Below are 18501 nucleotides of genomic sequence, written 5' to 3'. Positions count from 1 at the left end.
TCTAAAAAAAATAAAGAAAACGACCTTTTAAGCGTCGCTAATCGTGATTTATAAAATCGGGGCAAATGTATTTCTGCGTAGGTACGGTAAGGTCACAGCAGAATAAAATAACAACTATGTACCTAGTTTTTTCCACGTGAATTTTATTTGAGCAGCAACAGTCTGATGATGTCGGTTACGACGAAACCCGGTTGCTGGGCAAATAAAATTCATGTGGAAAAAAGTACATAGAATTTATTGATTTGGCGTTTAATTTGTAGAACTCCATTTAAATTACGTATTAATTGTAAAATCATACACATATTTTTAAGTCTACTAAGTTTTTTTTTTTTATTTTTGTTTAAAAAACACATAAAAATTAATATTGTGACAATTGTTTCGCCTGGTAATGACATTTTCAAACGAGTGTCGTTTGTCATTCGTTTGAAAATGTCATAACTAGGCGAAACAATTGTCACAATTTTATTTTTTATGTGTTTTTTTAACAAATAAATTCAACTTAGTAGACTCAAAAAATCTGTGTTTTAGTTGACAATTAATACATAAACTACATAGTTGTTATTTTAATCTATAAACTGCAGTTCCACCAAGAAATGTCAGTACAAAACTTACATCCATGTAAGGTCATCAGTTTTTTTTATCAAATTTGGAGTAGGGACAACATTAGATGACAAAGCAAAGAATTGGATTCTCATGAAACACTTAGATACTATATTTAAGAATATTGGAGACTAATTTAAACTGTATAAAATGCTTAAAAGCATAAAAAATGTATGATAATATAACATATTTATTGACATCTCATTAAAGATGAAGAAGAATATGGAAGTCTGGGCATTTACGGGGCTGACAACCGTCATAGGCTAGTTTAAGCGATCAATTTACCAATTCTACCCATTATTGACGACCACACTACTCAAATTCTTGGAATTTCTATATATTTGAACCAATTTCGGAAAATTGTTCTTGAATCAATAAAACTTTACTAGAGGCATCTATTGGTGAGATGAAAAGAAGCTTTTTATTGAACAGAAACTCTTTTATTAGTATGTGAGGACCGAATCCTATATTATAATCACATACATGAGAAACGCCAGAAAACATCATTTTCATTATTATTATTTTAGCTTATAATTTGACCAGTTCATTTATTTACAGCAATTTTTAGTGTGTCCAAATACTTGTTCACAATCTCCAATTATAGGAGTTATTTTTCATATTCAAGCTGTATACATGTACATGAACCAATTTCGAAACATTGTTCTTGAATCACTAGAGACATCTATTGCTGAGATGAAAAATTGCTAAAAAGTATTTGGACACACTCAAAATGTTGATTGTAAAACATTACTGGATGATACGAGTGCTGTTCAATTAAAACGTATACTGAAGTCATAAAACAAAGAAGCTTATCTGCCTACCCCTGCAGAGAAACTTCGTGATGGTAGTAGTAAGATGTGTTAATACGTATAATTTATGGCATCGACAAGCCAGCATGTCAGGCCTCTAACAATGGGATAATGTATGGGAAAGGCCAGTGGCGTGCACAGACAATAGGGTATTATCACTCGGGAGGAATATCTAATTTAACATACTCAACCTATAAAGGATTGTGTAAGACTCATTTTGTGTTTATAACAGCCGATATAATCAATATTTTCATTCATCATTTTCTATAGCAAAATTCGATAGAAAATGTAAAACCGTTGTTTTCGTAAGTTGGCAACGAATAACGTCACAGAACAAATTCCACACTTATACTATTACAGCTCTATAAAGCAGATACATAAAGGGATGCTAAATTAAATAAACCAAGCTAGGACATAAAATACCGAACCCTCTTCTAGTGGAACGGAAGGTCTGCTGATGACAGTCAACAGTCCGCCTTCTCCTGAGGAGTTTTACGTGGTTTCCTCCCAGCAATGAGCAAATGCTGAGAAGTTCCTGATTGGCCCACACTAGATTATCCCTCCTGTTCCAAACACAGATTCAAATAAAAACACATTGAATTACTAAGAAGAAACAAAAATCCATTTAATGATCTATAAACCTCCTACATAATAAGCAAGGTAAAAAATAAATGCAAAAAAAACTACTACATTGTTTATTTGGAAAATTGTTTAATGTATAAGGGTTTAAAAATGTATGATGAGATAATGAATGTATGAAGAATGAAAAGAGTCTGAAAGAATTTAAAAATAAATGTTTTGTGTACTGTAAGGAAATGGAAATATATATATGTAGATGTAGTAAATTATGTAAGTGTATAAAATAGTTTATATTATGTAATATAAGCTAACATAAGAAATAAAAAAATTAAAAACATTAGTATGCTTGCAAATAACACAAATGATTCCTCAAGGGTTAGTTTGGCATTATGTGGCGACCAGTATACTATTTAGTAAGAGGTAGGGTAGCTACTGGTTGCTTTTAGCGAGTGTTTTTGCCTAGAATTTTCACTCATGAATTACATGAAATTATAGTAACTTTAAACATAAAGAGTAAATTCACTCACAAGTAGGCATAGGCTATGAAACTTATAAAGTTGAAGCCTGAGTAGGGACATGATAAACGGTGTTGCATAAGCCGTAGCTAGATTTCAGAGTCACTTGGACGTTAGGTAATTAAAAAAAAAACTGGTTGCTTTTTTATATGTCACGCTGGTAAGTTAGGATAGGCACTGCTTTTATGCCTATATGGTAGGCACGCCCCTGGCAAAAGGTTCTGTTACACCAGTCTGGACTCATCAACTTGTCAGAGAACACTCGATATAACAAAGAACGTTTATTATTTGTTTTCTCGACGCAAAAAAGATGTGACGCAGTGATTTATGACGGGGTTTTTGTGTTTCAAAGTGTTTTTTCTTCTTCAACTCCTCAGATTATTGAACTTAAAACGGTATACCCAACAATTTGGGTCCATCTTTGCGGATATATAATATAATATAATATAAACCAATACTTAAAATGGTTGTAAAGAACGAATACAAATAACAAATAAACAGAATATTAAAATTGAATTTAATAATAATCACTACATCAAGATTTTTTTCGGACGTATGTGCAGCAAAACGATGTACGATAGATGTTCGAATGGTGAAATAAGGAAAAAATGCAAGGCTAAGATAAACTTTATCGATAGAATTATGAAAGGTTTCTTGAGAGAGTGATTTATAAAATTTCAAATGTGCATTTGTAAATTAAATATTATAATACCCTTCCCACAGATATCAAAAAATATAAATTAAAAAATAAATGATTATTATACACGAGAAATTTTCAAATATAACGCAAAAAGCAATACTGTATTTTAAATTAAATCATTAGTTATGTAAAATATATACATATTTAAGTCCTAAAAACGCGCCAAGAGTGTCAGAAATGAAGACTCTAATCAGCATATCTGGCAAGAGTCTACGAGATAGAATAAGGAACAACGGGATAAGAGAAATATGCGAGATCGAAGATGTCATTAGGTGGGGAAGACAACGAAGGAGACAATGGTATGCGCATGTGAGGATAATGGATCCATCCAGACTCCCCCACATTGCATTGCACGATCAACCCCAAGGTAGAAAAGAGATGGATTGACAGCTGGAAATCGACTTCGCAGGAGGCTAATCCCTCTTAAAAACAGACCACAAGGTCTAATAATAATAATAATGGAACCCTTATCCTCACCCCAATGGTGCATAGGGTACTGCATCATATAAACGGAGTGTTATCTTGATCGTTTACACATGAAGGAAAGGTGATCAGATCTCCGTTTCAGGTACCAGTCGAGGGTAATATTGAATAAATATTACAGTGAAAATTTTCTTTTTTTAAAAGAAAATATCTACCCTGTCCATTCTTCTAACCCTAATCCGCTCCCAATGGTGCATAGGGCACTGTATTGTTTTGACACAGTGTTATCTTGATCATTACTTACATGAAGGCAAGGTGATCACTCCTGCGCTTCAGGAACCAGTCCAGGATAATATTAAATCAATATTAGAGTGTAAGATCACATATATTTATTTTAACCCCCTTGGGAATCGAACCCGGGACCTCCAGAATGGTAGCCGGGCAGGCTGACCATTACACTACGAAGGCGGACAAAAAAATACCACAAAGATGAAGAAAATGAATATTTCCTAAACTTTTAGGTAGCTATTTCAATCACCATTTTGAGGGTCACTGGTATAGTGTAACCCGTCTCACCTGCTTGGCACTTAGTGTATTTATATTATGCTCAGACATATTGACACATATCATAAAGGTTTGAGAAGTCCCGAGGTATAAACCCACCACTATCCTTTTGTTCAATCTTGCCCGCAGAGCTACCTGGGACGCCACCATTTAAAAGTGTTTTAAACAAAAGACGAATCAGTATTCTTGTTTGAAAAGTAAACAGACGAACCGTTCAGACGATACGGTTCACTATTTTTGTTGATATCTTAACATAGATGAAGAAGAATATGGAAGTTAAGGCTTACGATTCATTCATTTGCTTGGAAGGGGACACAACGAAACACAGAATTCAATCAACGGCTGACCGCCAGAGATGCTACGCGTTTATCCGAGGCCGTTTTAAAAATAATGTATATTGGATATTTTTAAACGCTTTTCTTTTCAAAAACATATAATTATTTTGAAAACTTATTTTTTCAATGAAAAAACAGTGTTTTAAGAAAAAAATTAACTATGTAAAATGTTTGCTGGAATTAGATAAAATTAAGTTGCGACTTTACGAATGCTGGGTCTTAAGTGATCATTTTACACACCTGTAATATTGTTCTCAAATCTGGATTGTCTCCACTCAGGAGTTATTTTTTACATTATGTAAAAAAATAACGTTTTGAAACAGTATCAGTATGCGATCTCTCAGAAGAATGTGCGACAAAACGATGTATGATAGATGTGCGAATAGTGAAATAAGGAAGGAATGCAAAGCTGAGATAAGCATTATCGATAAAATCAAGAAAGGTGTGTTGATATGGTTTGGACATGTGGAACGAATGAGTGAGGAAAGAACGGTAAAACAAATTTATGAGGCGAATGTTAGTGGGAAAAGAAGCAGAGGAAGACCGAGAAAAACATGGCACGATCAGGTATGTCAAATACTTAAAAGTGGTCAGGTTAGGAGTCGTAACAATCGGCGGGTATGTATGAGGAGATGCATGAACGTGGAAGAGGCGAAGAATGTTTGCAAGGACAGAGTGGTGTGGCGCTCTATTCTCTCTGCCTACCCCTGCGGGGAAGCGGCGTGATGGTTAGTTAGTTAGTTTTTTTTTTTGAAACAGTATGTTTCGAAATAAATTAATATAATTAGAACATCCAAGAATTTGAATAATGCGATTGTCATTCATGGGTAGAATAGGTGAATGTTACACATGTGTAAAGTAATCACTTCTAAACCAGCCTATGACGGTCGTAAGCCCCGCAAATGCCCAGACTTCCATATTCTTCTTCATCTACACAGCGAAGGTTTGATAGTCTCAAGAATTAACAATAAATATGGGATATTATTTTTGACATCTCATCAAAGATGAAGAAGAATATGGAAGTCTGGGCATTTACGGGGCTGACGACCGTCATAGGCTGGTTTAAGTGATCACTTTACACACGTGTAACATTCACCAATTCTACCCTTTAGTGACAACCACACTACTCAAATTCTTGAAAGTTCTATATATATGAACCAATTTAGAAACTTTGTTCTTGAATCACTAGAACTTCACTAGAGACGTCTATCGGTGAGATGTAAAGAAGCTATTTTTTTATTTAGCAGAAACTCTTATATTAGTATGTGAGGTCCGAATCCTGGATTATATTCACACACATGAGAAACGCCAGAAAATACCATTTTCATTTTTATTATTAAGCTTATAATTTGACCAGATAGTTTATTTACAATAATATGAAAATAATATGAAAATAACTCCCGTAATTGGAGATAATCCAGATTTTGTGAACAAGTATTTGGACACACTCAAAATGTTGTAAATAAATATGGGAGTCGAACACTGCAACATATCGTTGTAAACATTTATATTTTGTTACCGACAGAGGTTAGAGGTCAAAATAAAATATGGAACAAAGGCAAAATTCCTCAAAAGGCAAAAAAAAACCCATTCCTTTAATGGGTAAATGATCAAGAGTTAATTCTATGAAAATTGTAAAATAGTTTATATTCTTAATTTTCTTTTTTTTGTGTTTATATTTTTGTCCGCCTCCGTAGTGTAATGGTCAGTCAGCTCGGCTGCCGTTCTGGAGGTCCCGGGTTCGATTCCCAGGGGGGTTTAATAAATATAAGTGATTTTTTCACTCTAATATTTATTCAATATTACACTGGACTGGTACCTGAAGTGGAGGGCTGATCACCTTTCCTTCATGTGTAATCTATCGAGATAACACTGCGTTTATATGAAGCAGTGCCCTATGCACCATTGGGGTGCGGTAAGGGTTTTATTATTATTATTTATATTATTGTTAAAAATTGTTCTTTTAAAAAATGTATACTATTAATGTAAATAAAAGAAAAAATAAATGATTCTATGTTGAGATGTCAAAAAATAATACGTATTTTTGACTTAGTATTTAGAAATAAATATAATTAATATCATAAAAGAGAAATTAAATAGCCATGCCATTTTTGTTTCGTGTGGCCATAAATTCGATTGGCAACATGTAATTTGGAACCTGAATGGATTAGTGTATAAGTAAGTACTGATAATAAATAGTTTTGCATGTGGGTATCATTCATAAAGTGTGTGTGGGCCGACATTTCTCCGCACGTATTCATATGGATAATACGTTCAATTAATTTATGTGAGTTATGGCAAAAATTGGTTTTACAATCGAAAAGTTTGTCGAAAATATTAATCTCCGAACATAATACAAAAACAAATGTTTGGGCAAGGGAAACGACTCAGGTAACATATCGCTCACTCCTTGAAAAAACTTGATTTTTCAGGAGAACGTTTTTAAAGTTTAAAAATATAATACAATGTATTAAAAATAAATATCAAGCCACTTATTGAACTTTTTACTGTGCAACAGATCTTTTTAGGTAAAACCTGAAGGTTTTTTCTCCATTTAAAAAATATTCGGTTTAAAAAAAAAATAAAAAAACAATACCTTTTCTTCAAAATGCAAAAACAACACCTTCTGCTCCGTAGCGGGTAAATATTAAGTTAAAAATATGCCTCTTTTGCTGGGATATAGTAATTTTTCTGGGCATCCCGAAAACATGCACAGCTGAAAATTGTCGATTTTTGATTTATGACGTTCTTGAAAGGAGTGAGCGATATGTGATTCAAAGAATCGCGGAACTAAAGTGCAACTGGGCAGGTCATGTGGCACCTATGTCTCTGAGGATAGATGAATAAAGCAGGTACTTGACTGGAGGCATAGAAGCGGGGGTAGGCCGCAGACAAGATGGTCTGATGACGTTAGGTAATTGGCGGGCCTGCACTGGAAGAGAGTCGCGTCCAACAGACAATTCGCTCACTCCTTTCAACAACGTCATATATCAAAAAATTTCAAATTTCAGTTGTGCATGTTTTCGGAATGCCTAGAAAATGTACTATATCCCAGCAAAAGCGGCATATTTTTAACTTAATATTTACCCGCTACAGGGCAGAAAGTGTTGTTTTTGCATTTTGAAGAAAAGGTAAAGTTTAATTTTTTTTTAATATACTAAATATTTTTCAAATGGAGAAAAAATATTCAGGTTTTACCTAAAAAGATCTGTTGCACAGACAATTTTCAGTTGTGCGTGTTTTCGGAATGCCCAGAAAATGCACTATATCCCAGCAAAAGCGGGATATTTTTAACTTAATATTTACCCGCTACAGGGCAAAAAATGTGGTTTTTGCATTTTGAAGAAAAGGTATTGTTTAATTATTTTTTTAAATATACAACTGTTTAATTATTTTTTTAAATAAACTAGGTATTTTTCAAATGGAGAAAAAACATTCAGGTTTTACCTTAAAAGATCTGTTGCACAGTAAAAAGTTCAAAAAGTGGCTTGATATTTATTTATTATTTATTTCATTTTATTTTTAAACTTTAAAAACGATCTCCTGAAAAATCAAGTTTTTTTTTATATATGACGCTTTTGAAAGAAGTGAGCCACATATGTACGAATGTATGCACTAATCACTCATATTTAAATAAGTTTAAATGAATACGGCTTGCATTCGGAGTTCATCCCAAAGTCTGTTTCTACGAACGGTCCATGATCAATTGTGTTCAATTGTATGCATTTAACAAATAAACGCATTAAAAAAAACAATTCAGTTCTGTACGTCTTTCATTGATTAATATACGAAATTTTAAATGAGTCCAAATAGTTGTTCACAAATATAGATTGTGACGGGTTGTGGTCCCGTGGTTAGTGTCGCGGACTCTAGTCGGAGTTTCTCGGTTCGAACCCACTCTACCACAATTTGATACCTATTTCTAATAATGCGCCGCTTAGGCTCACAGAAATAGAATGAAATTGAAATATTTGTGTTAATAATAAAAACACAAATATATATTTCTCTTTTTTTAAAAGAAAATAGGTTATCTTCAATTAGGAGTTATTTTTTAACATTATTTTTTGACATCTCAACGTATCCTCATCCCACCATAGATGGCTATTGTGAACTCGCGCATACTGTGTCATGAGTTTGATCAATAAATCTAGAAGTTTAAAAAAATTGAGTACCTAGTGTGGTTTTCAATCAGCTGGAATTTTACACGTGTGTAATGTGATCACTTAACCAAGTTTATGACAGTTTTAAGCGCTGTAAAAATGCCCAGACTCCCATAGTCTTCTTCATCTATGTTGAGATGTCAATTTTTTTTTAAATTAATGTATCAGTTTGGTATGGATATCATTTAAATTTCTTTTAAATATGCTTCTTGTGCCTATTTATTATGCCTGTTTATTGTTTTTTTTTTTTATATTTTGCCATGTATTAGTATTAGTTTTGGTTATTTAAAAAAAAATGTCACTTTATTATTTGTGTTCCAGTCTTGTTAACCTTAATCCCATGTCCCAAAATGAGAAATATAAATTATTCATCGGGAATATTATAAGTATGTATATATGATTTATGTATGTAATATGTTTTGAAATAGATAAATAAATCATATGATTTTTTTGACATCTCATCAAAGATGAAGAAGAATATGGAAGTCTGGGCATTTACGGGGCTGACGACCGTCAAATGCTGGTTTAAGTGATCACTTTACACACGTGTAACATTCACCAATTCTACCCATTATTGACAACCACACAACTCAAATTCTTGGAAGTTCTATATATATATGAACCAATTTAGAAACCTTGTTCATGAATCACTAGAACTTCACTAGAGACATCTATTGGTGAGATTTGGACACTCTCAAAATGTTGTAAATAAATAAATAAATTTAACGCGCGGCAATACTCGAGTTTTCGGCCCATTCACCGAACCCACGACGCGCATAATGGTAATTCATTCTATTTATCGTGTACTGACTACAAATCAACTGTCAACTGTCAAATTGACAGTCTGTAGAAACAATGTTGCAGTTTAAAACCAATCCTCTAAAAAAACACCTTTTACATATGTGGAGGTCCTCAACAAAACGTTACATTTCCTTTATAAACGATTTTAAGTAATCAGGAATACTAACTTATAAAATTGTTACGTTTTGGTGCGATTTAATTATTTCATATTGGTTCAACACAGGATTGGTCACGTTTTCTCGCAACTTTAATTAAGATTTCAATAGAATACAGTAAACAGAACAGATTTGCATTTAAAGGATTTTTTTGTGCAATATTGTGCAATGTAACTTTTTGGTGAGGACCTTCACATATCGCTCCCTCCTTTTACCAACGTCATAAATCAAAAAACTTGATTTTTCAGAAGATCGTTTTTAATGTTTAAGAATATAATGAAATGTATTAAAAATGAATATCAAGACACTTCTTGAACGTTTTACTGTGCAAAAGATATTTTTACGTAAAACTTGAAGGTTTTTTCTCCATTTAAAAAATATTTAATATATTAAAAAAAAAACACTATATTTTCTTCAAAATGCAAAAGCAACACTTTCTGCCCTGTAGCGGGTAAATATTAAGTTAAAAATATGCCGCTTTTGCTGGGGTATAGTAGGTACACTTTCTAGACATTCCGAAAACATGCATAACTGAAAATTGACGATTTTTGAAATATGAGGTTGTTGAAAGGAGTGAGCGATATGTTCATTTAGTCAATCTACTGTTGGCTTAAAATATGATTAGTTTGTTCACTTACCTCTTTTACTGCGAACACTTCTAGGACCAACAAAACTTGAAGGATACAAGTGTAATGCTTCATTTTATGAGTCTGCATCAGGGAAGCATCTATCGCTCCTACATTTTATATTCCTGATAAGTGATGAAACGCTTCGTGAGTGGACCTATGGAGACGTCGTTAAATGCCAAAAGCTTTAAGGCTACCGCAATAAAATACGCAGTGAGTCATCGTCATCTGCAAGAGAGATAAAGAAAACATTAGTGCGTCATCTGATTACAATAATATTTATAATTAATTCGCTCAGTAAAATAATTAATTCGCTCAGTAGCATAAAAAGTGCTACTGTAACAAAAATATATACACAACATTTTGAGTGTGTCCAAATACTTGTTCACAAAATATGATAAATAGTGATCACTTTACACAAGTAAACCAATTCATTCACCAATTCTTCCCATTATTGACAACCACACTGCTCAAATTCTTGGAAGTTCTGTGTATATATATATAAAAATAATAAAACCCTTATCCGCACCCCAATGGTGCATAGGGCACTGCGTCATATAAACGCAGTGTTATCTTGATCGTTTACACATGAAGGAAAGGTGCCCTCCGCTTCAGGTACCAGTCCAGGGTAATATTGAATAAATATTACAGTGAAAAAATCACTTATATTTATTTTACCCCCCTTGGGAATCGAACCCGGGACCTCCAGAACGGTAGCCGAGCGTGCTGACCATTACACTACGGAGGCGGACATTATGTATATATAAGGTCTTAAATTATACTAAAGGTGTACTAGAAATGCAAGCAGATTTGGCATTCAATGATTTTTTAATGATTGTAATCGGCTCTTGGCTAATAAATTTGCCGATCACTGCCTACAGTACAACTACAGATACACAAGGTTTTGAATGATATAACTGATTTGAATATCTGTGTAAATAGAAGAAGCTTTCTGCTAGTACTAGTACATACATTACATAACGCATAACAAAGGTCAATAACATATTTTATTTTGCTATTCAAAGAGTCAATAACATTTCAAGATTGTAAAAAAAAACTTTGAATGAAATAATTATCTGTGAGATAAAATTTAAGTGGTCGAATGTTTGTACAACTCTCAAGGCCTAGTCTGCGGCATGTTTGATCGAAATGAATCTCGTATGTGAGAAATCCTAAATAATTTTAAAGATTCTAGTATTTTTAATTTGAGTTTTACTCGGTAAATACCTGTTTCTCTTTAAATCTATTATCCACACGTGTTTCGATGTATTCCGAATTGTAAAATGATGCGAAATGCATCGAAACACGTGTCATAATAAGTTTTAAGAGATAGTGTTATTTACCAAGTCAAAATTTAGGTTAAAAATTGATATTCTTGAATGTTTTTCGCAGATACTTTGTGCCACATTTTACATTTTTGGTAAGGGAATGTAATTAATTATAAGTATTTTAATGTTTTTAATATTTTAGAATTTAATAAACCCTGATGATGACAAGGTTCTTGTCGAAACCGGTAGGTTAAAGTGTACTAATAATAAAAAAGTGGTTAAAACAAAGTCGTTTAATTTTATAAAGTTTAAAAATGGATAGATATTACAAAACAGTGACTGCCCAATCAATGAATGAAATTCTTGTGTTGTTTGTTATTCTTCTAAACATAATGGTGCATAGGGTACTGAAACGGTTTGACGCAGAGATTTCTTGATTGTTAATAGCGCGAAAACAAAATGATATGTTGTAAAAATATTTTTATAATTTACAACAATTTTTTTTTATCTCGAAGTCTAATTATTTATAGGGCTTACGACCAGTTATAGGTTGGTTTAAGTGATCACGTTTGTAAAATATGAATTTATTAAAATTTAAATTATGTTTTCAAGCGTCAGTACATAAAATAATTCGGGAAGAATCTTACATACCGTTGATGAAAGTCTCTGCTATATAAAAAAATACTCATTTCAACCATAGATGGTGCCGATAACCCCACACGTGAAAAAATGTATCAATCAAAGGATAAATACAACATCCAAAATTTATTAATTTGAGTTGTAGTATAGGTTGAAAATCATAGTAACACTGGTGATTGTTATATGTGTATAAAGTGTACAATGAAACCAGCCAACAACAGGTCGTAAGTCCTGTAAACACCTATACTTCCATTTTCTTTTTCATCTATGTTGAGATATAAATATGAAGTAACTCCCAAGTGGACAAACCCAAATTTGTATACAAACATTTAGACTTGCTTAATATATTGTGAATTTTAATTGATTTATCTCGTTTTTAGCCGAGCCTCGCTCTTGGTGACCTTTAACCTACTGTTTAGCTCAGTTTATAATCTTGACATCTTGAAACGCACATAAATATGCACCGAACAATTAAAATGACTCGACTGCAGTCAATGTTAAAAGCTGCAGTGAATTTTTTTGTAAATTCTAAATTCAGTCACATCACCCCACTACTTCACAAACTGCACTGGTTACGCTTTCCCAAAGGTTACAGTATAAACTCTGTCTACTCGTGTATAAATCAATACATAATATGGCCCCAGAGTATCTAAAGGAACTGTGTATTCCAGAATTGGTTGATTAATTCAATAAAATTTTAAAAAAGAGAAATATTAGTGTTTTTCTTATTCACAAAAAATACTTCAATTTCATATATATATAGATGAAGAAGAATATGGAAGGCTGGGTATTTACAGACTGGGCTTACGACCTATCAGGTGGTTTCAGTGACTACTTTATACACGTGTAACATTCACCGTTGAAGACAAGACATGACATAAGCTCTGTAAGTACCCAGACATCCATATTTTTTTTATTAAAAAAAAAAAAAAAAAAATATATATATATATATATATATATATATATATATTTATATATATATATATATATATATATATATATATATATATATATATATATTTTTTTATATATATATATATATATATATATATATATATATATATATATATACATATATTTATATATATATATATATATATATATATATATATATATATATATATATATATATATATATATATATATATATATATATATATATATATATATATATATATATATATATATATATATATATATATATATATATATATATATATATAACGTGGTAATATTTTCCTTTTGAAAATTAAGTGTAAATAATATGTAAAGTGGGTGTATAATAATAAAATAAACAATGTGTTGCTTTGTAATTAAAGTTTATTCTTAATTTATCTTTATAATAATTTTATATCTATCTATCTATCTATCTATCTATCTGATTCTGACAGTTAATAATATTATCGGAAGTCTTTTGTTTTATTCTGAGCGACGCATGCGGCATCTGGTGGTAGAACTGTTTTATGTAGGTACTTTTTGTAAGTACTTAATAAAATGTATAGGTAGGTACCTAGTTATTTTATTACATATATATTTGCGTTTTTATTATTTACACAATTATTTCAATTTCATACTATTTCTGTGCGCCTAAGCGGCTCATTATTAGAAATAGGTATCAAATTGTAGTAGAGTGGGTTCGAACCGAGAAACTCTGACTCAAGAGTCCGCGACACTTACTACGGGACCACAACCCGACTCAATGATAAACGTCACACGCTTCGATCGAATTCAACTGCTATGGGTGAAGTAATTTTTTAAATTATTTATTTGGCAGTCACCCAGTGAAAGGATGTTTCTGTAAGTGTCAAGTATTATTTTTATTTACAAGAAAAAAAAATAGAAAATAATAATATCAATCAATACAATGTTTCATATACAACATTTTGAGTGTGTCCAAATACTTGATTATATATTTATGTGATTATAATCCACAATTCGGACCTCACATAAAAAGCTCCTTTTCATCTCACCAATAGATGTCTGTAGTAAGGTTCTAGTGCTTCAAGAATAATGTTTCAAAATTAGTTCACATATAAAGAACTTTCAAGAATTTGAGTAGTGTGGTTGTCAAAAATGGGTAGAATTGGTGAATGTAACATTTGATTGCACACCATCAACAATTTTCATTTTTATTATTATTATTATTTTTATCAACAATTTATAGATTTGGCGTTTAATTTGTAGAACTCCGTTTTAATTTACGTATTAAATGTTAAATCAAACACTGATTTCTTTGAAATTCGACAGTCGTTTGAAAATGCCATAACTAGGCGAAACAATTGTCACAAAATGTATTTTTGTGTTTTTTTAACAATAAAATACAACTTACTAGACTTACATCTAATACATAAATTTTCTTTACGTATAGATTTTTAAATTTGTATTGTAAAATGTGCCCTCGGCACGGGAAACCCCAGTAAGGACACATTATTGTAAATTATAATTTGTAATTGATGAAAAAAAAAAGAAACAGCTGATAAAAAACTTAAGTTAAAATAAAACATTGAGTACCTTTTAACTCTTTCAGTTAATGCAGACAAAATAAACTAACACAACTTTCAGTCACTAAAGATTTTCACATGTTTTATTTAATCAATTAAACTTTAAACTAAACTAACGTCAATTTAAATGATTCATATATCCATATAAAACTTACTATTCAAAAAACCAAATTTAAAATTTTTTGTATAAAAATTGTACGAGATTAAATTCGGAAGACGAAATGCAGGACGCGACGCGCGCTGACCAACATCGGTTTCCAACTGATTTCTTGAACGCAGAGCGAACGTATTTCGCTTTTATCAGTAGCTGCTTTTTTAAAGATATTTAGAAATTCGGATGACTATTCTCGTTTCGGACGATCTTTATTAGATTATCTGACTTAGGCATCATTATTTACTTAGCTATTTTATTACACTGTTCCATGATGCCCTGATAACGCGAACCTATGATAAAGTTAAAAAGAAATGTATCAAGAAATTTGTGTTTTATTGTATCGTGTATTTGAGAAAACGTTTGCGATTTTTATTTGACAAAGCTAAAAACTGTTTGAGAAACGTAACCATGTTATATTATGTCACTTGACATCAAACCGTCATTGTGAAATTTTCGCATACTTAAAATTTAATTCTCTGATTCCAATATTATAAGGACTAAAATAAATAACAGGCATTTGCATTTATGTATATATATATATATATATATATATAATATATATATATATATATATATATATATATATATATATATATATATATATATATATATATATATATATATATATATATATATATATATATATATATATGCATATATATATATATATATATATATATATATATATATATATATATATATATATATATATATATATATACATATATATTTATATATATATATATATATATGTATGTGTGAGTGTGTGTGTATGTATACCGATAACTAACTAACCATCACGCCTCTTCTCCGCAGGTGTACACAGAGAGAATAGAACGCCACACCACTCTGTTCTTGCAAACAGTTTTCGTCTCTTTCACGTTCATATGTATAGATAAATAGCGTGATGTAAGGATACAAACTTTTATAATACTATGAAAATCTCTTATAAAAATTCCTTTTCTCAGCTTATTTTATTGTTATTTAGAGTTGTATATTTTTTATTTAAATGTGTTTATATTTCACAATTTAAAATATTATTAAAATATTTTATCTCATGAGATAAGCATTATCGATAAAATTAAGAAAGGTTGTTGAGATGGTTTGGACATGTAGAACGAATGAGTGAGGAAAGAACGGTAAAACAAATTTATGAGGCGAATGTTAGCGGGAAAAGAAGCAGAGGAAGACCGAGAAAAACATGGTACGATCAGGTATGCCAAATACTTGAAAGTGGTCAGGTTAGTAGTCGTAACAATCGGCGGGTATGTATGAGGAGATGCATGAACGTGGAAGAGGCGAAGAATGTTTGCAAGGACAGAGTGGTGTGGCGCTCTATTCTCTCTGCTTACCCCTGAGGGGAAGTGGCGTGATGGTTAGTTAGTTTTTTTTTTTTAATATTTTTTGCAGAGACCCACCAAGCCACCTTTGTGTGTCTTGTCGGTGGAGCTCTTTATAAATACGTTTTTTATTGTTTTTATCCATTTTAACCTAATAAACACACAAAAAACAGTGAAAAAAATTAAGAATATAAACTATTTTACAATTATCATTTAATCAACTCCTGATCAATTACCCATTCCTTTATTTTGCCTTTGTTCCATATTTTATTTTGACCTCTAACCTCCGTAAATATGCGTATAATATAATGGTAGTCTATAAAAATACCTACTTTTATGAATATACCATATACTCATATAAGATTTAATAAAATACCGTCAAAAATGCAATAACTGAATGTACAAATAGCTAAACTCTGTAAAAATACAAATAGCTGATCTAATAACAGTCAAAACACAGCAATTCCCTTAGAAAACTTTACATGAAGAAAATATCGCTTTTTAAAATGTTAACTGCACGTTTTAAATCCCTAAAATAAATAAAATACATAGAATGAGGAAAAACGCATGCGGATATGACTCGGATTAACGCTGAATAATCGATGGCCCACCTCAAAATTTTCTCAAACCCAGGTAACATTGAACGTAATGTAATTTTTCTTAAAACACTGTTATTGTGTTGAAAACATATCGCTCACTCCTTTCAACAACGCCATAAATCAAAAATCGTCAATTTTTAGTTGTGCATGTTTTCGGAATGCCCAGAAATTGTACTATATCCCAGCAAAAGCGGCATATTTTTAACTGAACATTTACCCGCTACAGGGCAGAAAATGTTGTTTTTGCATTTTGATGAAAAGGTATTGTTTAATTATTTCTTTTTAATATACTAAATATTCTTCAAATGGAGATAAAACCTTCACGTTTTACCTAAAAAGATCTGTTGCACAGTAAAAAGTTCAATGAGTGGCTTGATATTTATTTTTAATACATTGTGTTATATTTTTAAACTTTAAAAATGTTCTCCTGAAAAATCAAGTTTTTTGATTTATGACGTTCTTGAAAGGAGTAAGCGATATGTTCTTATTCGAAATAAATATACTTATGCGTTAGTTTTCTAACTAACAAGGAGAGAGTTATTGAAAGGTAAGGAGTAAAAAATTTTATAAAAATATTGTAAGAATATATATATATATATATATATATATATATATATATATATATATATATATATATATATATATATATATATATATATATATATATATATATATATATATATATATATATATATATATTTAATAATCAAATTCCAATATATATATATATATATATATATATATATATATATATATATATATATATATATATATATATACATATATATACTTCTCATCCATATCCGAACCCAATGGTGCATAGGGCACTGCGTCGTATTGACACAGTGTTATCTTGATCGTTACTTTCATGAAGGCAAGGTGCTTCGGGGACCAGCTCAGGGTAATATTGAATGAATGTTAGACAGAAATATCACTAATATATATGGTATTCTAATAAAAATGCGGAGACACGTGTGGCGCCTCCCACAGCCAATCGCTTACTGAATTATATGTTTGCTAGTACCGCCTTAAGAATTATTACTGTATAACACAAAGTTACGATGTATCACGAACCTACCATATATCACGATTAAAGCTCAGCTTACTCTACCTGTATACGAACGTAACATCGATTATAATGCAATACGAATGATCCTTTGAACTGCCAATATCCTCTTAAAATCTCTTTTTTGGTTAGATAGTAGATAACATTATAACTGACTAACTAACAAACTAAGCATTGTGCCCGTTTCCCCGTAGGGGTAGACAGAGAATAGAACGCCACACCAATCTGTCCAAACAAACAATCTTCGTCTCTTCAACATTCATGCGTCTCCTTATACATACCCGCCGATTATTCCGACTCCTGACCTGACCACGACCAATTATGTATATGAAATACTTGATCATGCCAAGTTTACCTAGGTCTTCCTCTGCTTATATTACCAACCAATTATTTCTTAACTTCGATTCACATGCCCGAACCATCTCAACACACCTTTCTTAATTTTATCGATAATGATTATTTTAGCGTTGCATTCATTCCTTATATCACAATTGGAACATCTATCATACCGCTAACTCCTTTCAAGAACGTCATAAATCAAAAATCGTCAATTTTCAGTTGTGCATGTTTTCGGAATGCCCAGAAAATGTACTTTATCGCAGCAAAAGCGGCATATGTTTAACTTAATATTTACCTGCTACAGGGCAGAAAGTGTTGTTTTTGCATT

General features: G+C 31.4%; 1 protein-coding gene across 1 annotated transcript in view; it reads right to left on the bottom strand.

The window, feature by feature from the left end:
* LOC148312940 (neurotrypsin) overlaps positions 1-14938 on the bottom strand; it is a 28419-nt gene extending 13481 nt beyond the window's left edge. Inside the window, exons 1-2 of the mRNA XM_088270710.1 lie at positions 14686-14938; positions 10280-10495 (exon numbers count right to left, since the gene is read on the bottom strand). Coding sequence (XP_088126836.1) covers positions 10280-10357 — 78 coding nt within the window. The 5' untranslated portion in view covers positions 10358-10495; positions 14686-14938. The remainder of the gene's footprint in view (positions 1-10279; positions 10496-14685) is intronic.
* Positions 14939-18501: the final 3563 nt, after the last annotated feature.

Source organism: Brachycentrus maculatus, unplaced genomic scaffold (genome assembly GCF_059751285.1).
Source record: "Brachycentrus maculatus isolate JH-2025_06_01 unplaced genomic scaffold, ASM5975128v1 h1tg000028l, whole genome shotgun sequence".
NCBI classification, from domain to species: domain Eukaryota; kingdom Metazoa; phylum Arthropoda; class Insecta; order Trichoptera; family Brachycentridae; genus Brachycentrus; species Brachycentrus maculatus.
The sequence above is the reverse complement of the archived record's forward strand: the minus strand, read 5'-3'. Positions and strand labels throughout refer to the sequence as shown.